General features: G+C 39.2%; 2 protein-coding genes across 2 annotated transcripts in view; one reads left to right on the top strand and one right to left on the bottom strand.

Moving 5' to 3' along the window:
• Positions 1-894, top strand: part of tti1 (TELO2 interacting protein 1) — a 34,910-nt gene extending 34,016 nt beyond the window's left edge. The window contains exon 14 of the mRNA XM_063891646.1: positions 248-894. Coding sequence (XP_063747716.1) covers positions 248-467 — 220 coding nt within the window. The 3' untranslated portion in view covers positions 468-894. The remainder of the gene's footprint in view (positions 1-247) is intronic.
• A 1,409-nt stretch (positions 895-2,303) lies between these two features.
• Positions 2,304-27,562, bottom strand: part of LOC134867536 (V-set and transmembrane domain-containing protein 2-like protein) — a 45,703-nt gene continuing 20,444 nt past the window's right edge. The window contains exons 2-4 of the mRNA XM_063888190.1: positions 9,077-9,246; positions 7,852-7,896; positions 2,304-4,714 (exon numbers count right to left, since the gene is read on the bottom strand). Of these exons, the coding sequence (XP_063744260.1) occupies positions 4,259-4,714; positions 7,852-7,896; positions 9,077-9,246 (671 nt within the window). The 3' untranslated portion in view covers positions 2,304-4,258. The remainder of the gene's footprint in view (positions 4,715-7,851; positions 7,897-9,076; positions 9,247-27,562) is intronic.

Here is a 27,562-nt window from a genome sequence, read left to right as displayed (position 1 = left end):
TGGATTTTATTATCATTTTTGTCTTGAAAATGCCTTATGGAATTGTTAAAACACACCTGAAGGAAATAAGTTAAAGAAGTCTGTAGTCAAATTGTAGGAATGAAGCGAGTTAACCGGCTGTGCTGGCCTCAGTCTGTCACTTTGGATTACAGGAAGGTGTTTTTCCCCTCCCTAGATATTATGAACCTTAGCAGAATACAGCCCAGAGCTAATCCTCTCCCCCTGTATCTTTCTTTCCTCTCCACAGCGTTTTCCAGCACTTAATCCAGGTGGATCCGGATGCCTTCTGGTTTACTCTCAATGAGCTGCACTGCCCGTCCTCCTACATCCCGCCCCACCCCGACCTCCACCCAATCCAGCTGAGCGGAATGGGCAGGGCCAGAGACGAGTTCTCGGACAACGTGCTCAGGCTGCTGAGGGAAGAGTTTGGCTCTGTTGCTGAGACAGAAGAGCAGCCAGTCAGTTAATGAGCTAATGATTGATGTGACTCATCCCTCACACAGAGCGCTCATTGAACCGCTGACTCCAACATGCCCATTCATGGAAGGAAAATCTGACAATTGTGCCAGAGAAAGAGCCATCAGATACGGCTGTGATAACCTTCCCGCTCTGCACGGCTCTGATAAGCAGCGAGGTACAAAGGGAACATGTCAACGAGGCATCTCTGCTGCTGCAGGTGTAGAAAACAAGCAACACCTCTGACAGGTCTTCTACATCAGGAAAGTCAGCTGATGCTCTTTGTTTCATATGAAGGCACATGCATATTGAAAGGCTTGCTATTCCTTTTATTTCTCCAACCACTGCAAGTGACTTTAATACAGATTAACTTGGCTGTTGTTGACCCAGATAAAGGGATTGTTTTGAGAAACTTGATTAAAATCATCTTTAAAATACCCCAACTATTGTGAAATCATTTTGTAATGTTGCAGTCAAAGGGCTGGGTATTAAATGTTATTGGTACACACTAAATCAAATCTGGAATATATCAAACGCTTGATAATCTTTTCACTTTAAAGGGGAACTCCACCAATTTTACACTTCAAAGACTGTTCACAGGTCTTTGAAATAGTTCTGCATAAATGCGACTAATGCATTTTATGACTTCAGAGGGAGCTGCACAAAATTATAACAAATGCCACAAACAGGGAAGAAAAGTTTTGAGGGATGGATAACGCATTGTCTTTTCTTTTCACTTTTAAATATTATTAAAAAGCAACCAGACTCACCCTTTAATGGGGCCTTAATATGCTGTTTTGGGTCTTCCCTTCCATGTAGTGTGGGTTTTTGTGCATGTTAATGGTCTTCAAAGGCTAAAGTAGTAGGGAGTTTCTCCCCCCCTGCCTGAAACACCTCCATTGGACTCCTTTGTTTACTTTTGCGACATAGTGACATCACCAAGTATCAGTCACCCTTCTGTTGGCTAGTGCTGCAACACATTGTACGTGATGGGCTTAGGGGTGGGACATCAGAACTGGTCAGAACAGAGCTGGCCAGCTAACCAGTCAGAGCAGACTGGGCTCTGATTTCAGACAGAGGGTGAAAAGAGGTGCTGCAGCACAGGCAGTATGAGAAAAAAAGTTTTGAACATTGAAGCAAGTAAACAAATCCCAGTAGAAGCACTAAATACAAATATTAAAACTGAAAATGAGTTGAACCCTCCCTACTCACATCTGAAACAGTGTCTGCAGGTGTGGCTGCGTGAAGGCCACAGGGCAGGCAGAGGCACCAGGCAGGTTGTGTAAGCATGAGGGAATTGAAAGCCTCATGAGAGGGAAAGTGTCCGATCTATCATTGTAGCTGTTATCACTCTGAGCCCTACAGGGAGCAGGGCATGTTTAAAATGAAGGAAACAGGAAGCCACCTCCATTATCTCCTCACCTCGCTGACGGGAGAACCCCGGATCCCGCGCGCCTCATCGCTCCGTAATGAATGTATGAGGCTTCCAGAGTGAAACACGATCGCCACGTATTTGTATTTAGCTGGCCTGGCTTAACGCTAGCAGAGCGCCTCTTTATCTCTTACTGCGCTGTTGCTATTTATCCTGCTGCCAGTGCTGACAATAGCACCATTAGTCATCAGCAGCAATGGGGGGAGCTGTGGCAGCACCTATTACACACGCCTAAGACTGTTTCTCCTTAACCCACACTAGCAGCAGGGACCAGAAGCTAAACCCAAGCTAACGTTTAAGTGGACAAATGCTTACCTTTTGGATATAAATGTTTTGTACGAGTTCATGAGGGCTTTAACCTTTTTATAACTTTTAAATCAATAAGAAAATGACCATAGATTCACTGTTTGTTTCATATACAATTTATTTCATTTGATAAAGCCATACACTGAAGTGTGAGACCAAACATTCTAGAAGAAATGTACATGTTTCCCTCTTTTTTCCCCAACTGATTTCTTCTTTACAAAACATCAAATCTTCATTGGAATAAAAACAACCCCACTGATCATTACTCCACGCTCCCAGATAACTGGGTCTGCCAAGAATAACCAGAGGGGTGTGGTTCCTGTCATGGAACAGAGAAGCCCCACATGGCCTTGAGACACACACTCTTTAATTTTGAGGCAGTATGAACAGCCAATATAAGTGTCTCACTAAGAACATTTCCAAGATGCTCAAGGTTGTATCCAGTTTTATTTCCCACAATCACTTTCATTTTACCCTTTCACAGTGCTTTTCACAAGCAAAGAGATTATCATCGAGTTACAAAATTGGCAGAAGTAAACAGCCTTTCCAATCTTCCTGAACTGCACAAAAGTAATTCCACGCTTAAAATAAGATAACACTCATGTTGGCGGCCCTGCACATACAGTACAGAAGTTTCAGATATACTGCTTTAAGTACTAAGATACATAAGGGGGACCCCTTTCTGTGCAGCTATGAAAAGAATGTCATTCATCGTTCTGTACAGCACTTCTGGAGAGCGGTAAAGCAACAGAAAACTGCTTTTAAAAACAATTTGAAAGGACTTTAAAGTAGAAAAGAATTAATGGATTTTCTTTTAATTAACCGAAAACATAAATGATAAAAAGTATCCTAACTGTCTTTGTGAATGGTTGGTTGAAAAAGTTTTTAAGAAAATTACTGAACATGCACTCACTTTATTTCATATTATACAGTCATATGTACAGAGTGGATTAGAGGCTAGTGGAGAGGATAGAGGCTTTTTAAATGATTGATGAGTATTTGTAATAAGGGCATTAAGCTTGGATAGGAATATAGCAATACTCTTCCCAAAAAAGATGACTTTTTAATTGATTTCTAGACAAAAAAAGAGTGTATTCAGAGGCACACCAAGTCAGATTTTTTAATTTAGTAGCACAGATTTGGATCTTTTCATGGCTTTCCAAACTGTTAATCTTCCCCGTGATTGATTTCTCTCAGCCTGAACGGCCATGAATGGATTCAACCTGCGGAAGCAGTGAACAAAAATCACATTTTCTGTTGGGCTGCAGATTCATGAGCTCAAAAGGGGAATATACAGTGATGTGCTTTGTTAGAAATCCCACACTCCAACGCAAATGAATTGAGGCTGTATCTGTCCTTGATGAGCGCTGCTGCTCTGGGACCTTGATGAGTTTCTGCTGAAGAAAGCATGTTTCTTCCCGCCTGCGAATAAACACAGAATACATTGCTGAAGAATCAGGTGCATACAGATTAGTGTTCGTTGTTTGAAACACAAAAATATCAGATGAATGTAAAAACCGTAAGGAATCAGACTCGGAAAAAGATTTCCAGGGAAAATTACTGGCGGTTTAGTTTCATTCAGTGCACTCTCAGAAGAAAAGGAGCATTTTTTTTTTTACTGGGCATAGACCCAGTTGGAAAAAGTATTATTAATATTATCCTTTTTTACTGAGGGTGTTAAACGAAAGAGTAAGGCAGTGGAAGAAGAATGAGCCTGAAAGCAGGGTTGTGTCATTTACAGTATCTTAAGTACAAGAGTCGAACAAAGCATGAGTTATAGTAAGTCTTTTTTTTAAATAAGTGCTGAGGCCAGAAACAATGGAGCTGCTTAGATCTACACATCAGCCCATCTTGAATGTCGTGAAGCAGTCCCATGCACAGCAAGAAAAAGCTACATTCCCCAGAACAGTTTAAATCACCGTGCTCTAAATAAGCCCTTTCTAGGCATTCTGGATTTGTGCACACGCTCCTACTGTGTGGGAAGAATAGCTTTTTATGCGGTGACACACATCATGTAATGCAATCCTTGTGTAATCTATCACTTGGGTGTAATAAGCCGAATGTCTACAGCGTGCAGCTTGGCTCGTTGGTGCAGTCATTTTGGCTGAGGTTCCTGTCCACGTCCCTCTTCCTCAGCTCTCTGCCCGCCTTGTGCTGCTGAGTGCTGCCGCTGTGGCTGTGGCCTTGGTGTGCCGATGACGATGGCCGCTTGCCGTGCTCCTGGTGGTGCCCGTGACTCTGGTGATGGACATGCTCCTTGGCGCCGCCGTGGGACTCGTCCCCGTCCACAAATGCAGCGCCTCCCTTGGTGTCATCAAGGGCTTCGAAGTTGTCGCTATGAGTACCCTCACTGACATCGCTCTCTGGCACCACCTGCAGGTAAGCTCTGACGCGGTGGTGGCGGGAGCCCACGTCATCACTGAAGTCGATGACGCGGCACTCGTAGGTGCCCTCGTCTGACGTCTTGACCCGGGAGAGTCGGAGTTTGTGTGAGATGTTGCTTCCTACAACCTTAACAACCTGGTAGAGATAAACAGATAAAAAATGAATTTAGTGTACACTGTGTGTTTAACAATAGGTATTAATCGAAGTTTAAATAGCAAGTTTGTATTCATTTTATAATAGCTATAAAATTAGCTATTTCATTGAGTTGAAGCAACTTATTTTTTACAAGTTAATTACAGTTATTTTATTAAGTTGAATCACTTTATTTTTATATAGTTTTTCTGATCATTTTGACATAATATACTAGGAAGTTTTCTGCATTTCTTCGACATGTACACTTTTTGCATGTTTTCGACATACTATGTTGTTTTTTACTCAGTTTGTCATAAAAACAGCCTGCTATTTTGAATTCACTATTTTTCATTAGTCAACAGTAGTTATTTAATTGAGTTGTTCTATCCATTTTTAAAAAATTCAACGATAGGTATTAATTTAAGTTTAAATAGCGATTTTATATTCATTTTATAATATCTTTTCATTGAGTTGAACCAACTTATTCACTGCTATTCAACATATTATCCTATGTCGTTTTATGTATGGCCCAGGGGCCAAATGCCGCCCTTTGTCCATTTTGAATTGGCCCTAAGCAAATTCTCAAAGTATAATGGAATACGGCCCACTGCTGAAACTTGTGCTTGTCTTATGTCGTACTCCTTAAATATATATGTTACAGATATTACACAGCAGTATTCATGTGTTAATAAGCCCAACTTTCCAAATAAGTTTGGTCAATTAAAGTTGAAAACATTTTCTAACAAATCTAAGTAGAAAAAAAAGCCCAATAACTTTTTTGCATCACAAGATCAAAATATACCCTTCACATGGCCGACCCATGGCCATCAGTCTTCCCCTGTTTTATATCTGTATACTTTACCTTTTAGTTGTTTAGTAGGCAGACTCAGTAAAACACAAGATATCTCTGAACTCTATGGAAGCCTGTCATAAATAATGCTTTGCTCCGTTTGCAAAGCGTAGCATCTACATGTGTGTAGATAGACAGATACAGTGATAGAGAGGTACAAAGAATGTGAGATTTTCAGCAGATGACTCCCCCCCTCCACCCACCCCCCACACACACACACACTCAGACAAAGCTGCTGATTAAAAAAAATCCATTTGTGGCTTTTAAAGTAGAAATGCACAGAGAAGCACTGTTGAGATGATGAGAGTGGGGACATTGTGACATGTGAAGCACTGAGATATAAATACAACTTTGTTTATCATCCACCTTCCTCTTTTTGAGCAGCATTCAGTATGTGTGTTTCTGCTCCCTGCATGAGTGTGTGTGTGACAATAAGTATTAGCTTAATGTTGTTTGGTAGCATTATTCATCATGCATGTTTTCATACTGCTGTACGAATGTGGGCCGACATTCATAAAGCTCATAATGATTTTCAAACTGTACACACACACACACACACACACACACACACACACACACACACACACACACACACACACACACACACACACACACACACACACACACACACACACACACACGACTAACCACAGCTGGTGCTTTCATTATAGCGAATCAGCAGCATCTAGCCTCTTCGGAGGAAGTAGAGAGGCTTCATGTTTTCTGAGTGCTTTTGTTTCCTCACAACACATCTTTGCATATGTGATATTTTTAACTTTACATTTTCTTTTCACTTTGACATACATAGCTGCTTCCATGCAATTTAAAGGGGCCCTATTCTGCTCATTTTCAGCTTAATTTTTGTATTTTGTGCCTCTTCTATGACACGTTTAAATGCTTTAAGGTTTGTAGCCTATACAAGCTACATAGATACTGTATGTCACTATTGCCCCTTTCCCACCAAAGCAGTTCCAGGGCCAGTTCGGAGTGAGTGCCCTATTAAGCACATGTTCTTATCTGGCCCCACTCGACTGCCTGTCACAACCAAGAACCAAATACGTCACGCTTACGGCGAGGGCAGTAGCACTGAGCAAAGTGACCTAAGCGACCACACGCAAAAATACACTTATATAAAATGAGGCAACACTAACCAGGCATAGTGTAATGCTGTTTGTATTTACATTACTTTGAATGACCATCCGTTTGCTGTTATTTCCTGTTTTGGAGACCAGCACACTGCCTCATAAGTTTTGTTGTTGTCTTTTATTATAGCAGCTATCTTGTGGAATGAGTTCATCGGTAACAAAAGTAAAACCATAATGAAAAATACGCCGGTAAAAATATGCCTGTAAGAAACGGCATATGCCACAATGTGAAACGACAAAAATTCAAGAGAGTTACATTGGCTTCAGTTGCTACGTATGCTAACATCACCTGTCTAATATCAGAGAAACTTTAATAACGGCATTGACATTCCAAAAAGTGTCAATTCAAACTGAAACACATTCACTTATTGGGATAAGGGATAAGCATTAGTTGCTTGTGTGCTACTTTCCATCCGATGCTGCCGTGAGTTAACGGCAGACTAAACATCGGTGGACGAGCAGCACTGCAGCGGTCGGTAAATTAAATTGGAAGTGTGTGGGAGAGAAACGTTGGGAATTTAGCCTTTACAGACCATTAACAAGCATAAAAACCTAATAAGTTTTTTTTTTAGAAAAGCATAATAGGGCCCCTTTAAATGTAGCCAGTAGCATTGGTTGGTTATGTGCATTAGTTCATACATTCTGCTGAATTCTACAATAAACAAAAGTAAAAAAGTAACTGCTGTCACTTCTCTGTTGTGCCTGGCTGCTTGTTGTGGGAAAACTGTGTGCCTAGACACCGGAGAAGACATAAAAAAGTTCTGCTGACTTCCCACACTGTCCCCCTCATTGTTTATTATTCAGATTGGGTGTGAAGTCATAAAGATACTGGAAGTGTTCATGAAAATCCGAAGATGATGCACTGCTGGTGATGCCCCCTTAAGGAGGACACTTCCCCGCCCATGAGCATCAGTGCTGCCTGCTCTTCGGCTGACACACTGATTCTACAAACCAATAAAGGGTGGAGCGTCTACGGCAGCTGAAAATCAGATGTGTGTGTAATACAGCACAAGTACAACATCTGCTGATCATTCAGAGCAACATGTTTTCATGTCATCATAAAGGGTTTGTGCCTCATTTCATAATATTACACCAAGGCAAACATGCTTTTCTCAGAGAGGTTTAACAGATATTGGTTAACTTACACTTATTTTTGTGGCATCCTTTGGCGTCTCCTCATCAGGAGCCACCTAGAAAACAAAATTACAATTAGATAGTGTTACAAACATATAATGGGAATATATGAATCAACTGAAAAATAGATTCCCAATAATCCATGCAAGAAATGTACTGCATTTCACTATCATTTGTTGGTTTTATTGACCTAGAATTTCCAAAAATGTTGGTTTACCCTTTCTCTTTTATAGCTGCATTAATCATTTTGTTTTTACATTTAAACATTGATCACATTGTTGTGTTACTGATAGCATATTTCCCTTAGCTCTATGAAGCTTTGTCAACAATGATGCAGATTATTTTGTCCTATGTTTGTCTGAATTTAGCAAAAACACTTTTACTTTGGGAAATGGTGTTGGTTGCTGAACTGTCTGCTTGTAAAGGTTATGCTCGGGCCCCTAGTGGCCAAACATGTATTAATTGAGCTTGACAAGGACAAGTAAAAGCTTTAAATTGAAATAACAGTACATTAAGTGTTGTACAACATAGAGGAAAACAAAGAAGGATTCCATTTAATTAAAGAATCATAATCAGAAATCCGTCCCACAGCGGGATATTACTTTTGTCAATTTAAATTGGTACAAAGGATACGGAACATATGCGTTTAAACAATACTACAAATTCAACAGTTGAATAATCTAAACTACATATTGGGAAATAAAACGTGAGCACAATGAGATTCTGGTAATAATCCTTCATCGCACAGAAAAAAACGTCTAATCCACTGCAGGAAGAACTTTAAGTCAAATTTGAACCGTGAAGTGCGTCTTTAACCTGTGAGGGATGTTTACTACGGTTTGTGTAATAATTTTAACATTAAGCTTCATTTTCTTGCTCAAATAAATGTATGTAACCTGTTCATTTTCTGACTGCCTGTGTTTCTTTCCCTGACCGACTTCTTTTGTAAGCAATGCTGCTTTGTTCCTACATTTTAGGAGTTAAACTTTTACATTAGATTATTATCTTTATTGATCCAAATATGGGATTCTTGTTACAGCAGCATTTAAAAAATACATTGCTCATGAACTAAAAGCAGACTTATTAAAACACTATAATGGACTAACCTACTTAAATAAATTATGAACATAGGTCATCTACATTATTGAATGTGCCAAGAAGTTGCAGTTTGAAACAAATGTATAAAGCAATATATTTAGCATTAGAAGTAAATCAGAGTTCCTGTTATGATCTGACCTCATTGGTTGTCCAGGGCTGTCTATCCGTCCAGTCCAGATGGTTCCTGATGTACCACCACTGGATCTCAAGGGAATACGAAGGCGTCCCCGCCCCTCTGAAGGAGCAGGCCATCTCCACATCCTGACCGCTCTGAGCAGTCATATCATGAGGCACCTCTGTGAACATGGCTGCACAGAAACAGACAAAGATAGTCAACAAATGCCAGTATGATAACAATAATTACAGCAGTCCTAACACTGAATTAAAACATGGAAAAAGGTGACATCTTCCTTTTAAGTTCCTGTGGTGTTGAGATTGATTACAAGGGGGGTGGGATGTGTGAGTGTGTGTGAAAGAGAGTGAAGGAGGAGTATATAACTTGTGTTAAATAAACACTGCATAAAGGCTTCATCAAGCCCTCGGCATAACTTTTGATTTAGTTCACTCTTCACTGGGAATTGAATACAAAAAGAGTAAAAGGAGTAAAAATTAAAAGTCAACGAAGAGGGAAAATATCAGATCGTCACATTTATTTCACACTGGGTTTTAAGGTCTAAATGACACTAGCGCAGGAATTTGCCAAGGCTGATGCTGCATTCACATTCTTCTAACGTAGAAACAACATCGACGCTACAAAAACATGTCACAACAGCATTTTCACACATGAATGCAGCAAAAATGTCCAACCTTGCAATGATAACGAAAATGAAACATAATCTGTGTATCTGCTCTGTGATTTGGATCCCCACTGAGAATAATGGTTTCTTCCTTGGCTCATGCAACACCTTTCCACAATGATTCATGAAAATAAGGACAGGACAGAAAAACAGACCAGGCCAAAACACAACATCCTTAAAAGAGGTAAATGTGTCAACTACTCCAAAGATATGTACCACTTATGCTAGTATAGATGAAGCTGCTATCATATTGCCAACACCATCTGTTCCTACAATGGTGAACTTGTCCAGCATCTCACACTAATGTGCAACTTTCTTTTCACCACACCTAAAGCGAACGTAGAACATTTGTTCTGAGGTATTTGTGCTGTTACACTGAATGGTTCTTACTGATGTCATGAGATGTCTCTTGGACCAATTTATCCGCTTCACTACCATGCATTACATGGTAAAAAATCTGTGCTGGAATTACGGGAGGAAGTTGGGGTTTACACATCAACGTTTGCTGATTAGTTGCACGCATTAAGTGTATTAAACAGCCCTAATAAGGAATGATCCTACAAGAGAACCATTTAAGTACTTTACTAAGCCTTCTGCTACCATAAAAAAAAAATCAAATCGGTGGATTGTAAGAAATGAGAGGTTTCCATTAATTATAGTATGACAAGAAAAATGTCCTGTATGCATTTCCCCACCAGAAAAATAAAAAATGACAGGCGATGTAAGAACCAGGAAGAAAGATTGTTTGAAAGGTGCAGGGTTTGGCACGACACCTCTGCAACAAAGACATCGTAGCAACAAGAGGCCACTAGCAAAGCCTTAAAAACCCAGGACTCATAACCTCAATAGAATTCTGGTCAGGAAACCATAGCGTGAAGTTGCTATATCCTTCGGGATGTGCATTTTGTAAATTGTGTGTTTTCCTTTATATTGATATATATACAGAATATATTTTTTATAATGCATATTTTCTTTGGCTCTGTCCTGCTGTAGCAAATTAAAATGTCCCCTCTGTGGGACCAATAAAGGGATTCTGATTTCTGATTCTGAAGTCATAGCTTTAGAGACACCACGCAAACACTAAAGCTTAATATACACTTACTGTGGAGCCCTGCATGCTGCTACTTTAACTGAATGCTGACAAGCTACCTAAAGCATATTGGGATAGAGATAATTACATTTATTACATGTCATATATTAGCCTGGTGTTGATTGTGTACAGAGACCTGTTGACTCTGCTGCTAATAATCACAATGCTGTCACTTAATGAGTGTCAGGGTCCCTTGTTTATGGCATTTGTCCGCTAATGATTCAATTTGTATTTTAGTGTATGTAACGCCTATTATCGATTCATTATTTTATGTACATATTTGTATATCTCTCAATGTGCTTCTGCAACAACAACTTTGTCAGTTGTCCGTCACTTGCAGAACTGAACGTTCACTCCGTGTACTGTAAACTCACGTCTCATAAAATATGACCCAGGTTGATGGAGTGCTCAAAGGGCAACATCACTCATGGTCTTTGTGAGATTGCCTTTTAGAAGAGTTAGGGTTAGGGTTATGGATCCCGGCTTTTTACTGGAATATATCTCAAGTGTGTTTTTTAGCTGGCAAGGCACAAGCACGGGAACAATGATCAAATTTGATAAGGGCTCCGGCTGAATGGTAAATGTCAGTTATCATTGACAGTTTTGTCCAAACAGTCTTACAATACCATGGGTTGTACAGAACTTTGAGAAATCCCTAGAATTGGCAACTCGTAATTCCCTGATCAGTGAGCTCTTCAGGATCACAACAATCCTCTTACTTGCAAAACTGTGATTCCCTTTTCATTGTTTATATCTTCCTGCAATATCCTTCTCTCATGATCTAACTCAAACCACAGAGTCAAGTTTAACAGTCAAACTAAAAGTGAGGGTTCTCTTTTCAGTGGAGCTTGGCAGGACATTATTTTTATAGTAGAAGACATCTCTTTAAGAATGTGGCTTTTTTTTTTTATCGAGACTATGTTACTTGCGAAAAGATAGTGGGAATTTCAGGAATAGGAAGGGGACAGTGAACTCTTTAGTTCCTTAGACATTTGATTATTTACCATAGAGAGCATATTTCACAGACATGAGTCTTGCACTTAAAGAAATCTACACAGGCACTATAGAGTTATCGAGGTTACAAAAAAAAAAATGCTTTCCCTTGCTGGATTTCACTATTATCTGTACAACATCGGAGTACAGTGCAAGTAACTTTAAGGCACAATGTACTTAGAGTTCATCAGGATGATTCTTTTAGCAGACAGGCATCGCATTTTTAATAGAAAATGAGCAAATCGCTTCACTTTCTGGTCCAGCAAACCAAATTCAGGCCAAACTGTGAAATTTGCATTTGGTTAATTTAGATCTAAGCTAAAATCCGGCAACAGTAATGTGAGAGTCGAGTTCTTGGAGAATAATAACATTTTTCCAGCTGTTGGGCATAACTTGCATTCTGCTGTAATTTTCTTCCGCATTTCTGCTTCAAATAAATAGCATTTTTCTTTTCTCTCGGGTTTTTCATATTTCGTGTGGAGGTAATACAAATGAAGGAAACTATAATATAACTTTAAAAACTAACCTACCCAACCCTGGATATAGTAGAAGAAGCATTGACTTACAGGAAGCTCTACTATGTATTTCAATTAATGATTAAAATATAGTGAAAATTAAATTGCAAGGCAGGACTGAAACTCTTTTATACAAGGTGGATGCAATCAATTCTTTTATAATGAAAGGCAATGACTAGCTCCAGAAATCACTTCATGAAATGAATAAGAACTCCACTTTCATCTCCACTGTGACTGTTTCGTCATGAAACTACTTTGGTAGATCAGATGTGCTTTTCTTCTGGGGAAATCCTTTGTCTCAGATTGACTAAAAGACATGATTTTAAAAAATATCTATTTAATGCCACTGAAGTGTATCTTCTGTTCTGAGCTTCTCCTGACAGAACAGTGACACTTCACAGGAATCTGTGTGTTTTTAATTAATCAGTCATACCAGTCCTTGTGTAAACTTCAGACATCTTTAACTTATGCCCCTGCTTCGTTTTAATCGGTCAATAAAAATGAGTTCAAACTGCACCAACTAAGTACGGTTCATGGATTAACCTCCCCTCTTCAAACACTGAGGCTGCGCTATGGATCTGTCTTGTATTACCAGAGCGAGAACAAGCCTTAAGTCATACATCCCTCTTGTACATTGATCAAATCAGCTTGTATTTTTCATTTGTGAAAGCCGAAGCGCACAAGGTATCGATTTGGCATTACACGGCCAGAGCCAGGTACAATGCCCTCGGCTCTTGGCTTGTTGATAATATTCAAAGCTGGAACATACAAAAAGATAGAGCCTCTGAAGTTGCTCTCAGCAAAGATAATCTGTCTTTTACCACTTAGCTGTGAAACCATGCACAATTCCAACCATTTGGAGAATACATGTAGCCATCACTAGTCCATTATAATATAACAGATAATTCCCACTGAGCCATTTACAAAATCGACACAGTAATTGCTAATTTGATCATGTGATATGTGGTTTCTGAACTTTTCTCTAAAACAACTTAATTTCAGCACATATCTGAAAAATGCTTGAAAAAACATCTTTTAGCATATACATTAAAAGGAAACCACTTTAAATGTAATCTTCTTCTGGTCTGCCAATCTCTATATTCCAGTGATTCTATCTAATGCTGTATCTCTCAGTAATAGTCATCTCTAAGATCCACACTGTGATTGTTGAGGCCATAAAAGGCTGCGATGAGTTGGGTCTGCTCACCCTGAAGCATTATCATTATCTCCAAGATAAACATTGAAAGGCTCTCAGGCGATCGCTGCAAATCAGTGCTCGAGAGCTACAGTATGGCATACATCCGTGAAAACCCAGTTACTGTGGGAGGAAGGGGAAAGGGACGGAGAAATGAAGATGAGAGCGCTCAGGAGATTCTGTGTGTTTTTGCGCGATGAGCAAGAAAATAAATCCCCACCAGAGATTGAATTAATGAGTGGGTTGGGCGTGTATGAGAGTGAGCCTCTGTGTTTGTGAGAGACTAATATATGGCGAGGATAAAGGGTCAAATTAATATGAGCCTGTGCGTGTGACAGAAAGAGAGAGGCAGAGGAAGAGGAGGAAGATGAAGGACAATGTGTGAGGTAGCAGATAGCTGTGGGCGGTTGCTTTGTGGGGGGCTTGTGATTGTTTATTTCTTTGACAAATGGAATGTGGTAATTACAGCCGCGATAAAAGGATGTGCAGGAGATATTTCTTTGTGGCGTCAAGCCTCCCTAGGCCTCCATCTTACTATTAGCTTGTTTACAATGGATGTAATAACAGTGTAAATTGGGTGTGACAAGGGTATAATATAAGTGTAATATGGGTGTTATATGGGGGTTCAATGTGTGTATTATAGGTGGAATAAAGGTGTTATATATGTGTATAATGTTATATGTGTAATATTGCTGTAACAGATTTTATATCGTTGTAAAATTGCTGTTACAGGGTTGTAATATCGGGTAAAACGTGAGTGTAATATAGGTTCAGTAATATAGAAAATCTATACCCTAAATGGGCAATATATCTTGGAGATACAGAGTGTACGTTAGAAAAAAAAGGTCACATTTTACAAAAACATCAAGAAATTGTGTCATTTTAAGCCGAGCCTACCCATCCTCGGCTGAGAGAAGAGCATATTGCGTATCATGTGTATGCAGCTTAACCCGACAGAAGCATGCAAGGCCTATTTGACACAATAGCCAAGCACCAAATGGAGGCATTTCAAAATCATGAAATGGGCGGTGGATGATTAAAAAATAATTCATGAATTTCCTTTCATCTTCTCGGGAAGGCACACACTGTTTTTCTGGAGTTCAAGCAAACTGTGCTCCACATATACACGTCACAGGTATTGTATTTCTCACAGAAAGACAGAAAATAACGCACGATTTACCAAGCAGTCAGCCAATGAGTGAACTAGATATTTAATAGTAAATCAAAACGTAATTTTGTTGGTTCATACGTGCTTTGTACATTACTTTGAAAAATGTGTGACTCGTAAATGCGAACGCATTTGCACATCAGATAAGAACACAATGTAAATAAGGCCACTTTGTTATTACAGTGATTCACATTTATCTTGTTTGGGTGTGGCTAACCACCTCCAACATGTGCCAGACAAGTCAGTCCATTAAAACTGATATTCATCTGAAATCATACTACTGAGATGAGTTACTGTAATTTATTTTAATTGCTGGGGATATATCTTGCATGTTGATGCAGAAAACATAATTAACATTGGTAAGTCCTTATTAGTCATTTTAAAGGAAACCACTGCTTCAATGTATTTGTTGTTTGAGAAATTGGAAGGGATAAAAGACAGATGCTGAAATGAAAACAATATGAAAAGTATGAACTGTGTAAAGCTAGCAAAATTGACTTCACTTGATTGTAGTCTCATTTTACTGCCAGTGTGAGCAACAAAATCCTGTGAGACAAGTAGAAAATTAACATATGCCTTCTTCTATTTGTTATTTGTTACAAAATAGATGCCGCCTGCTGCATGATCGGGCTGCCCGCGGCATCAGCCTCTGAATGTTAATGCTGTTCAGAGTGTGAGATGGCTGGTGCGCATCGGGCCGCATACAGTGCTCTCAGGAGCTTTTCAGCATCTTCAAATGGCTTCATAACAACAGATGAGGAAATGGCAAGATCCTAGTCTCAATCGCTGTTATTACGGTAATTAGGCTGATATATGGGCCCCCTCTCTGAGAAAGGGAAGGGAATATATTGTTGTGTTCAATTACACCTCTGCTAAATAGAATTGTATTTTCATTACGACGCCAATTTAACTAATATTCCCTAATGCATAGCCTCTATATATTTAAATGTAAGTACATGTGTGGTTACCTCTTCACTCAAACGGTAGAAGGTAAATCTATTGTGTTTGCACCTTTTAAAAGTCTGCTGAATGGCTTGGAGGAAAATACCCTCTTAATCAAATTCTCAAGCCTACAGAAAACCTAGGGCATGATGGGAACCAACCCAAAGGAGATCAATGCTGTACATTAGGAAAAAAAGTATTATTATTTTTAAGGAAATACATTCCTCAAGCTCCACTCCCCTGTTTAATCTTTTAAAAGGACTCTTCAGTAGAGGATGTAATTCAATCTGCAGCTACATAATTACAAGATGTTTTTAACAGCACATCTGTTCATCCTTTATTCTTTCAGATTTAAAATAAAGTTTGGAAATCCTTCCTGGATTTCAATAGGAAGTTAACAAGAAGAACCACTTGTATCATAAGTGTGTCGTCTAAGATCAGCAGATGGGAAATTGCATTTGCCATATGTTGTCATCATTTTGAAGACTTTCTTTTTAAATCAAACATAACTTTGCTATGTTTGCATCTGATGCACCAGCAATGTATGTAGCCTACACAGTAAATGACCAATTGTCGGTATAGTTTCTTAGCGCTAAGCCGTTATTTGGAAAGTAAATAGAAACATTTAATATCAAATAAATGCCTCTGTTTTCATTCTGCAATACAGAGTCCAGATGTCCAGTATTCAACTTGTTGCACTGCATATAAAAAAACACAAGTAAACCATCATTCAGAATATTCGCATCAAAACTTTGCAGTATTTCCTCTATTCAGAGGCTTTTATCATACTAAATTAACATATTATCGGCACTATAGGGCTGAAGAACTCCGAAACAAGCTGAAAAACACTAAGCATCGTTAGCATTCCATTAAAGTCATATTTTCCGTATATATATTATTCACTTTCTATTTATCTTTGGTTTAGTCTCCAACAACTTTTCTCAGTAAAATACCTGGTTCTTCGGATGCTACGAGTTTGACTTTGTTGAACAGCTATAGCTGCTAAGTTTCTGTACCGTTTGGTTCAAGCTAGTACTTTCTCTACCATTTGGTTCTATGCAAAGAGACAAAAAATGTATTTCTTGTAGCTTTTCCACTGAAAAAGACACAAATCTTTAAATATTAAACATTTTGGGGGAAAATTACACATTAACCAGGAGTAGTGGGTCTTTGGCAGGATTTGGTCGAAACGTGCACAGCATTCAGCAGCTCTCTTTCGATACATGTACACATATTTGCCAGCATCCCATTAAATAGGAATCAACCCTCTGCATGCATCCTAGTGCATCACCGTCACATCGGCACTCCAGACTACTGCTACCAACTGAGTTATCCAGCAGATAGCAGCCATCACACAGTTAAAAATGTGTTAACTGCTCCTGCTAGTCTTTGTTAACCATCTGTTACCATGTGGGGTGTAGCTCTAATTGGCATTCTGAGTTGAATTAAGCAATTCCAATTCATTGTCTATTGCAATGCATGTCTTTTATCATTTAGCTGTTCACTTTTTAGTCTACAAATCACATTAGTGGTTACATTTTTGAAGAATCTTTCCCCTAACTTGCTAGCTCGCTAACACGACACAGCACATCAAACAGTATTTACATTTGACAAATTAATGTATTTAGATCGTTTTAATAGTTTTAATATTTAATGAAATATATGTTTCTACCTGCATATGGCATGGTAAACAGTATGAACAAATAACCCTATGTACTGTATTTATCATTTATAATCTTTCCGCATTAGCTAATTTGCTAGCTCGCTAACTCACCAAATGGCACATTTCAAACTATACAGTATTTACCATTTGACGAATTAATGAATTTATATCGGCTAATGATGTGGTAAAAGATCAGTTTTTATCTTGGTAAACACAGCCGAGGCAAATTACCTTCTTGTTTTTTCCATAAATTCCTGCAAATTCTCATTTACAGTTTTCAGCTAGAATATGCAACACAGTGTCACATGTATATTCCCGCATGTGTACATTTCTGTGCTTCCACCTTCACCACCCTTGGCTTTGCCAGCTCGTCTACTTGCGCTCAGTCTCCTGCTGCTTTGGCCCAAATCCCAGCTGCTGGTCTGCCTTCCCACAGCGCAGGTCAAACACTGTTTTCCCTCTTAATCCAATGAAAAAGGTTAAAAGGAGAACATAGCTTCCTGAGCCAGAGAGTTCAGCCGGAACACCAAGGACGAGTCATTTTTTTCCCTATGATTCAACATAACAAAAAGGTGCCACCTCTGCAAGAGAAATTGTTACCACATCAACACTCAAGCGATTACTTCCTCGCAAAAACACAACGGGTGCAGAGAGTTCAGAATAACAATGATGCCTTTGTAGTACAAAGCTGTTGGAGGTGAAAGTATCTTATGTTTCACGACACGTATATCCGAGAGAGACATCAGGCGCCTGAAGAGGGCTACTTGATCATTCAGGAGATTGCAAACAATATCTGAATAACATTATGCTGAATAACCCGATATGGCAGTAACTAACATTCAATGATTTGCTAATCATTGTGTTTGTAATTATAGAAGCAGTATTTCTCTGTGCCGTGCATTGTCAGATATAAAACTCTAGTCTTTCCTCTTCATGACGATCAGCAATATAACATGCTAAAGATCTGGCTTCTAATGCAGCAAGGGCCATATTTTGCTTTGTAGGACCACCTCATTGTATGGTTCAGGGATCCTGTTTTGAAGAATAAAAAATGCTGGGGCTAATTTTGTCCTCTGCGCTATGCATAAAAAAAACATGAAGCCCGTAAGGTGCTGTAAAATGTCTCCAATCTTAATTGGTGAGACAGTGACAGTGAGAGGCACGGACTGACACAGACCACCTTCTTTCAGATATGAAAATCAACGTTTTAAGTGGAGCTGGGAAAATAATCTCCATCCATAATTGATTGCGTTGCTTTGACTCATATTTACACATCCACCTCCTACATTTCTATTTTCATCTTGTTTTCTTAACACGTTGTTCTTGGCTCTGTATTTGTGGTATCTTTACCAAGTTATTTTCTGCTGTGACAACTCAAATCTCCATGGGGTAAATTAAAATGCCATCTCATCTAATTGTTCACAACGTGACAGACTGTTTACATTCTCAAGAGAATAAAATTTGATATTCATAGCCTAAACCTTTGATGATGCCCATGTAGATACATTGGTTTTAAAAGCACTTGATTGTACAAAGTGATTGGTAGGAGTAGTAAATATGAATATAAGTAAAGATAAGGACAGAAAAAAGTTGAAATAAAGTGTGGTATAATGTGAGAGCAAGGGACTGTTAAAATGGACTGGAGGAGCTGACATTTAGAGCTAATATGTTGATGACAGCCAGACAGTAGGCAACAGCATCAACAGTCTGGAAATGTAGAGACACTGGGGACATTAACACACAGCTCCCTGCTTCCTTAAACTGCAGCCACAGTATGCTAAGGAGGGAGATCTGCGCGCTATCTGCCCGTCGCAAGGTCTAATTCACAAAAGAGATTGTGCTAATGACAGCACAAACACGGCCATAAAGTTTTGTAGCGGACTACAATTTGGCCTTTTCGCGTGTGATGCTAATATCAATTTTCTAAGTTTAAATAGTGCCTTTTGCACCAAGAACACAGCGGGCAGAACAACAAAAAGAAACCACGAGCTACAGTTGCTGGGCGACAATGTGCTGAGGCAACAACTTCAGGCATTGGATTTATTATGCCAGGCTGTCAGTATAAATGCACTTCACTATCAACCAACTTTCACTGCAACTTACTGGTAAGGGGACAATCATGCACAAAATGTATGCATACTAACTCTATTTGCTTGGCAGCACAGTTTGTAGATCTCATTCTTTGTGGGTGCTTTGAGAGTTTCTATTGGTCTTATTTGAGCAAGTTTAGTGGGGTGCAAAAGCCAAGAAATCCTTTGGTTTATTTCCAAGTGCAATAACATTACGAGAACCTGAATCTTTGTTATGATCATGCTTGATTTTTGTTTTGTTTTTGCATTTAAAAGCATCAAGAACGAACACATAGACAATTTTAGCTTATCCACTGTTTGATCAAATGATCCCAGTTTACCTCAGCTTTTTCAGTCTTATTTGTTTTTGTTTTATGGCCCTCACTGCCGTTGCCGTTTTTCAGATGGAGCAGCATTTATTTATGAAGCAATAAGCTCGCATCAACATATTTTAATTACAATGCTACTAGTGACGCAAATAAAGTTGGCAACTAGCTGAAATTAATTAAATATAAATGGAATAACAGCAGAAACCGTTAAACACACAAATTTCTATTTTGAAGAATTAAAACTTTGCGAAACTTTACAGAAATGTGTTCTTTACGTGTCTTTTCAATTCACGTCTTTCTTATCCTTGATGGCTTCAATAATATTAATTATCTTTTGACCTTTCATGATTTATCTTTCGACGCCTTGGGGAGTTGTTATCCCCAAGCTGGGAACCACCTGTACAAAAAATAAAATCATTATTTAAATTTCACGATATAGCGACAGGCTGAACATTAATTTGAATGAAGTCCAAGAAGAAAATCCCTTCAGGTTAAGATACACAGCTGTAATTCCTGACATATTGATCCCTCAGTTTCTTTATACCGCCACATCCATCCTCCTGCTCTACTGCACCGTCCCTCTGCTCCTCTCTATACTCATTTCCATCCCCACTCGCCAGGCAGCCCCTCAGAAATAATTAGCGCCTAACGAGTCTCTCACACGGCCTTATAACAAGCTTCACGCTCTGATAATGAGCCTCTGCACAGCTCCGTGGTAAACAGCTGCCATCGGTTACACAGAGAACCTGCCGGAAGCCTTCAGCCCGAGCAAACCCGAAGACAAACCAGCATGAGGCAGCAGAATGGGAAGGACTGTTTTGTCTTAAGTTTGACTTTTTTTGAAAATGTTCGCTAATGAGTAGTCACAAATGAATTCAATCAGGAACGGCACAGTGGAAATTTGCCTACTCAAAGGTCCAAAATTCTTCACATCTTTAATCAGCAGTCCAAACATCAGAATTAAATAATGTGCTTCCACAGCATTACAAACTAGTTTGGGAGTAAGCGTATTTAGAGATGCAGTTTCAAAATATTTTATAAAAATAGAGCTTTCTGGCAAGACACCTTCCTATCGTTACTTTACATTAAGTCACTTGAAGTTGCACTTTTACCTCAATACTGTGGTCGTGCTGACTGCAGTGGGGATTGAACCAGTGCTCCCCAGATCCAAGATCACTAAACCACTGAGCCACAGCCTCCCTTACTTAGGCTTATAGTATGTCAATAAATACCACACATCCTGCTACAGTATTTGTCATGGATTTACCACAGGTTTGAAGGTTTTGAACACGATCAGACCAGTTTCAATAGGCCCTATTATGCTTTTTTTGGTTTTCCCTTTCCTGTAGTGAGTTATAGGTTTTAGTGCATGTAAATGGTGTAATGTAAACTCCCCACTTGCAGGTAACGGCTCCATTGGACTCCTTTGTTTACCAATTGCGATTGTAGGTTGCGATAAGCTAAGGGGCGGGATGTTAGCGAAAACATCTCTAAACGGCTGGCTAATCACAAAAGAGCCGGCCAGCTAGCCAATCAGAGCAGACAGTGATTTAAGACACTAAAAAGAGAGGCTGCAGCACAGGCAGTATGAGAAGAATAAGGCACTTTTTGAACCTTAAAGCATGTGATTGTCACAGTGGAGGCACAAGATACAAATATGAACCTAAAAATTAGCATAATATGTCCTCCTTAAAAATAAAATATGAGAAGATTATGGGAACCTTCTTTCGAAGTTTAGAAAAAACAAAGTCATCTTTGAAGGATTAACAATTATTTAGCGAACACCTCCCATCGATCTTTCCATGAATGCTTCACCGTGAAACACCGCGAAAATATCAGCTCTTAAAAAATGACTGAAAAGGACATGCATGCATCATGGTGAGGTGTGTAATGATTTTTACAAGCCTGGATGAAAATGCCCTGTGGGGGTGTGTACAGCAGGAGCTGAGTTAACTAGCCATAAAACAGTGATGGATGATATGAAGGTTTAAAACGCCATGTGTAAATGCCACCGTGTTTATGAGCCGTTCTTCCTGTTATGAGGGTTTGTAAAAGATACACTGCTTGCATACTGAAGTCTCTAACTTTATAAAAGACACCAAGGTTATCTACAATTGGATGTTTCCACCACAAGATTTGTTTAGTTTCAAATTTTATGTGACCAGTACTACCTATTTTACTGAAGACCTTTCAGCACAAAATGTAACTTTAAATACCAATGTTAAAATAAATTGCAGGCTTATTTTGGAGCTTTTAGTCATAGTATAAGACAGGATTAAATGTTTGGGTCAATTTGATAAAACCTATTGTTCCAATGGCCAAGAATGAGCTTATATGTGTTTGGTTGCCCCTTAGCCTATAATGCACAAGGTGTTGGACTGCTAGTCAATAGAAGCATGTGTTTCATATCGTCACTATGTTACGGAAGTAAATAAAGTTTGTAGTGTCCCTCTGGGGGGAACTTTGGGATTTTAGCCTTTGCAGACCATTTGCATGCAAACAAATCTATTTAGCACTACAGGAAAGGGAAACCCCATCTTAATAGGGCCCCTTTAATTGATCTTAGCTAAATTACAGTGTTTGGCAGGCAGAATGTTTACCACATTCACTATCTTAGTTTAGTTTGTTAGCATGTTAACATTTGCTAAATAGCCTTACTATTACTATTGGGTACCAGGAGCCTGTGAGAGTTGTGTTGTAAACAAAAGGAAAATAAACAATTAAAGAGGTAGTTCACACCATACGCTGAGTTATATATATGACACTATTTTAACAACAAAAGGTTAATGTTTTGGTATAATCAATCCAATTTTGAAGAAAACAGCAGATGAGAGAAAAGCTTAAACATCACAAACATCATTGTGTCACTCAGGAAAATAAAAATGGTATATAGTGTAATTGCAAAAATAACAACACAAAAATCAAACTTTTTGGAATAAATCATCTCGAAACAATTCACCCACTAAAAGCACACATGTAATTAAACTGTATGGCTTCCAAGTTATGAATTCCACCACTTGGTCCCCAGTGTTAGCTACAACACATAGTATTTAACCGATGATGACAATGTATTTTAGATTTGAATGTAGTTTGATTCAAATTCCACAACAAACGTGCAAACTAAAATCTGAGAATAGTTTGCCCTCAGGTTTTAAGGCTTTGTTGCGACGTGCCCTGCAGTATTTCTCCCCAAACATCAGCTTCTCTCAAATGGTTCACTTTTTTCTATTTCCACCATCTCAGTATACTAGCACACAGCAATTAAAATACCTCACAAACATCCAGTCAATGAATTTGAAGGTGTGTATCTCACCCCGAGAGACAGAGCGATCAATAAAGCCATCTCCAAGGTGAATCTATAGCAGCTCCCAATAGACACAGAAAATCACTGCTCCGAGTGTAGAGAACAATAAACACACATTTTTAAACATCTCTTTTCTTTTTGTATTATTGCAGTATATTCTTATTTTCAACAGCATCAAAGCAGGCATCGGAGGGGGAATAGCTTCAGATGATGAAGTCAGACGAGGCACAATGAAAGAAATCCCAGCAGGCAGCATCTTTCTTCCTCTGCCTCTTTAAAAAGCTGCCTCCACCAGCCCTAGTCTCTCTAATGCACCCTGGAGTATCCTCTCCAGTTCAGACACAGAAGGATAGATAGGAGTCGACAGCTGAACAGGCTCAAACCCGGCGCTTTACAGCTGAAGTTGGGCTTGCCCTGCTGCACCTGACTCAGAACAGAGGAGGGGCAAGTGAAGGAAGTACGGTTGAAAGAGACTTAAAAAGGCTGAATCAGCTGGGCTTGTCTTATTTGTCAATCCCTCCAGTGGCTTTTAAGTAGAAACAGAGCCAATTTGGCAAGAATCTTATACACATCTGAACACTCTTCAATGTACGTTAAGAGAGGAAGCTAATTGGGAAAGACAAAGCCATTGGCTTCTCATTATTTTTTACATACAAATAAACACACGTTTCCAGCCTCTGGAGAGTAGTGGATTATGTAAATTCAGTGAAAATCCAATTGTTGTTTTTGTTCATCTTGTTAAAAATAGGATTTTGCTGCTAGATTCCTACAATACTTGAAGGAAAGGGCGAGAGAGTAAGTAAATAAGCAAACTACTGTTTAAATCACCTTGAAAGCAACAACTGATAACCATAGTGCTCAGTGGTAATTCTTAAAAACCCAAAGATATTCAGCCTAATATGATATAATACATAGAAAAGCCGAACATATCAATATTTGAGAAGCTAAAATTATTATGAAAATACCAAAGAAATGATCATGGAAATAAAGAATCAAAATATAGCTTGTGCTTCTACAACAGCAGTCAACAAAACTGAACAGATTCAAAATAGTTTACCCAGTCTCAGAAAATCACAGTTACATTAAAAACAGCTGGTGTATTATTTAGTTTGACATCTCAGTCAAGAAAGCTGGTGGGAATGCCACTAGATTTATCATAACAATCTATCAGGCGTTGAACAAGCCCCGAGGAAGTGAACGGTGCGATGAAGCACATTTTTGTAGTACTACAACCTTTATGTTAGAGTCTGTCAAAAGATTTAGGCCCAAAAAGGCATTTTTCCTACTGACTTAAATTAGGAACGAGACGTAAAAGCAAGTTGTTTTTTTAGCTACATTAACTAGCCAATGCGGACACCTGGATATTCCTCATTATGTCCGAAAAGTTATACAATGCACTAAAAAGGGGAATTCAAAGTTATTTTCCCTCGGTTTAAATCCTAGAGAGGTGCCAGCTCACCTCTTGGGAAATGTGTCTCTAAGCAATGCAATGAGCCCCAAACTGCGTGGTGCACCTTACCATGGCAGCCCCCCACGCACTGACACCTCTCCATTAAATATGTGCATTTGTGTATTACGACTATAATGTCTAACAACTGAGTGAAAACGGAATTTCCCCTAGAAGGATTAATCATGTTAAGTATGTCTCTTTCTTTTTCTACTCCTGATCAGATCCCCTTCATCAGGTTGAAACAAGAATTCCATGAGAAATGTGCACAGTGAAGAGCATTGCTGACTAAGAATGTTTGTTCTATGAGGCCAATTGACGGGACACTGGAGTCAGAATCCTCGTTTGCCCAAACATACTCACAATGTATTCTTGTGATAAAGGTGGAAAAAACTTTTTAGGTACATATTTTTATGCTTGGTCATTCCAGGAAGGAGCTACATAGCAGTTACTGTTGTGCAAAGGTTGAGTCACTATATTGAGGTCTAGTTGCAAAGGGCCCGTTTATGGACATTACGATGTGATGAATTGGAGGTGGTGTAATGGATGGGCATTACATCTTCCTTTGACATAGAGAACGATCAATGACTGAGCATTGGTAGTTATGGCGCTGTTTGCAGAGGGCCACAAGACTCCCCCATTATCTCCACAGTAGCTGAGAAACAGCCTTTGTGTCCAATGCTGGACGAGTGCAGTTAGCAACAGGGGAAAGATGAGTGGGGGGGGGGAGCCTTATTTGTAGAAAGCTGGAATCGAGCCTCCCTGTCTGGGAGTGGTAGAAATCCTCTCCACATAAATTTCCCTCCACTTTCTCCCCCTCCTTTCCCTTCCTGATTATCTCTCACTCATCCTCCTTATTGTTTTACAGGGTAACATTGTGCAATATCTAGGGATGAGTTGAAAGGATATACACTCCTTGTAAATATTCCTGCATGCACATAACACAAAATGTGCTTCTTTAAGGACGTTAGATCTGCACACACCAGCAGTTATAGGCAGTCACTGGAGGTTTACCAACAAGACTCCTCACTCTTCTTTTTTTCTCTGCCTCTATTAAGGCTGACGTTGATGAATGACTGAGATTGCTTCATCACAGAACGAATGTTATCAAACATAGAGACACGGAGAGCACCGAGGGAACTTTAGACTCTGCAAGATGGAGGCAGGAGAGGTAGTCATATATCGGCTGAACTCCAGAGGTGCTAAACCTGCAGGGATTTGACAGGAATTGGAAGACAGGGAAATCCATTTTGGATGACAATAAGGTTTTTAGAGGTAGGCATGGGACGCGATGATAATGCCATGTCATAATAAAGCTTTCATCATAATTGTTTTTTACATTTTCAAGATAAAAGTCCCTGATACAGCAATTATCTGAGCAAACCATTCATGTTCATGTTTTTTATTAATCATATGATGGCAAATAAAAAGTATATGATGAAAATAGTACTTTTTGAATATGTCTGACAATCACAGTGACTGTATTAGAATATATGTATTTTGTTTCCAACACTGTCAGGTTATGTAAAATATTCTGTTCGCCTAAGACCAATGTAGTGTTTGCAGCATGGCTTGCACTACAGCCAACGAAAGTGTTTCTCCAGGGCTGCAGTCTATTGAGCGTGGTTAAATCTAAACTTGGTTGAAAAATTGATAGATGCAATAAGGCAAGCTGAGATATTAACATATACAATTTTTGTATTCATAGAGCTCATTTAAACACAGACGTTAGAGATGAAAAGACATTTTCTATAATACTGGGACTGTTCAATGAGATTACTGACCCACAGGGTGTAAAAAAGATTCCAGAAATGAACAGCAAATAAGCTTTTCCTGTTCTAATACGTTGAAATAACAAAAAAATGAGCTTTTGTCTGAAGCTGTCAAGTGCAAGATAAAAGGATGGAGATACTGCAGCTCAGTCTTATCTGAGGTTTCCTAAAAGAAACTCTGATAGTGTTTGGATGAATTTACTTGCAATGCAGCTCCAATTATTTTAATGTCACCTTGTTTATTACAAAAATAATCCTTGAAACAAGCTTTTTTAAACATGAAACAGCATATTCCATCGAATTTTCTAAGAAGACATATAGCCACTAAAATATATTTAGATAAGGCTTTCGCATAATGATGCTGGGGCTGTAAAATGTATGCTCATTTCAGTTTTCCAAAAAGAGTAAGTAACAATAATACGTTTAGACTTTTCAAATCAGCTTTGCCAAATGCCATTTTGGTTTCTGTCCCATCTCTTTTTCTCCCTGTACACTGCAGCAGTAAGGAAACGGAGCTGATATAAAAGGTTTGAGGGGTTACCCAAAATTCATTGTAAATAACTTTCTCTAGTGTTCAAATTGAAATTGTTGTTATATAATGACGTCATAACCGAAATGTGGGCTGGCTTTACATTGAACTCCTGGCAACGTCCCGCCCACGTGACACGTCCCAACCTATCGTCCCCCATATATAGTCGCGAGCTGAATCCCCTCGTGCAGCTCCTCTGTGTGTCTATGTATTCAGCAGGATGTCTGCAGGAGGGACTTAGAGTTGTTGTAATACAGGGGTGCCCAACCAGTCGATCGCGGTCTACCAGTCGATCGCGGGCTGTGTTCCAGTCGATCGCGAGAAAATGTTGTGAGTAGGCTATCCTCCTACTGTTGTGTAAAATAGGCCTACATTAAAACTTCCAACTTAAAACATCTTAAATTGGCACAATGAACTGCTGATCGCGTGAAGCAGTGTGTAGATTTGTACAGCTATAGGTAGATCAGGCATAATCAAAGAAAAAATCTCACATGCTTCTTTCTATATGCGCACGCATGGTATGGTTGCTAGGTTCTAACTAAGGACTCGGAAGGGCGTTAGAAGCTTGACTAGAGCGAGTGGATACTACCATGGGGACAAAAGCTAAAAAATCTAAAACTTATCATTTTCATTCAGAGTGGCAGGAGGATTATTTGTTCATGTATTCTAATGCCAAGTCCATCTGTCTTATCTGCAATGCAAATGTGGCTTTACCAAAGAAAGGGAATTTGGAGCGGCATTTCAAGACGGTACACAAGAGCTACGATACAAACTTCCCAGCTAAATCACCACTGCGCACCCGAAAAGTCAA

Source organism: Eleginops maclovinus, chromosome 1, assembly GCF_036324505.1.
Source record: "Eleginops maclovinus isolate JMC-PN-2008 ecotype Puerto Natales chromosome 1, JC_Emac_rtc_rv5, whole genome shotgun sequence".
Classification (NCBI taxonomy): domain Eukaryota; kingdom Metazoa; phylum Chordata; class Actinopteri; order Perciformes; family Eleginopidae; genus Eleginops; species Eleginops maclovinus.
Note: the sequence above shows the minus strand (reverse complement) of the source record. Positions and strands in the feature narration are given on the sequence as shown.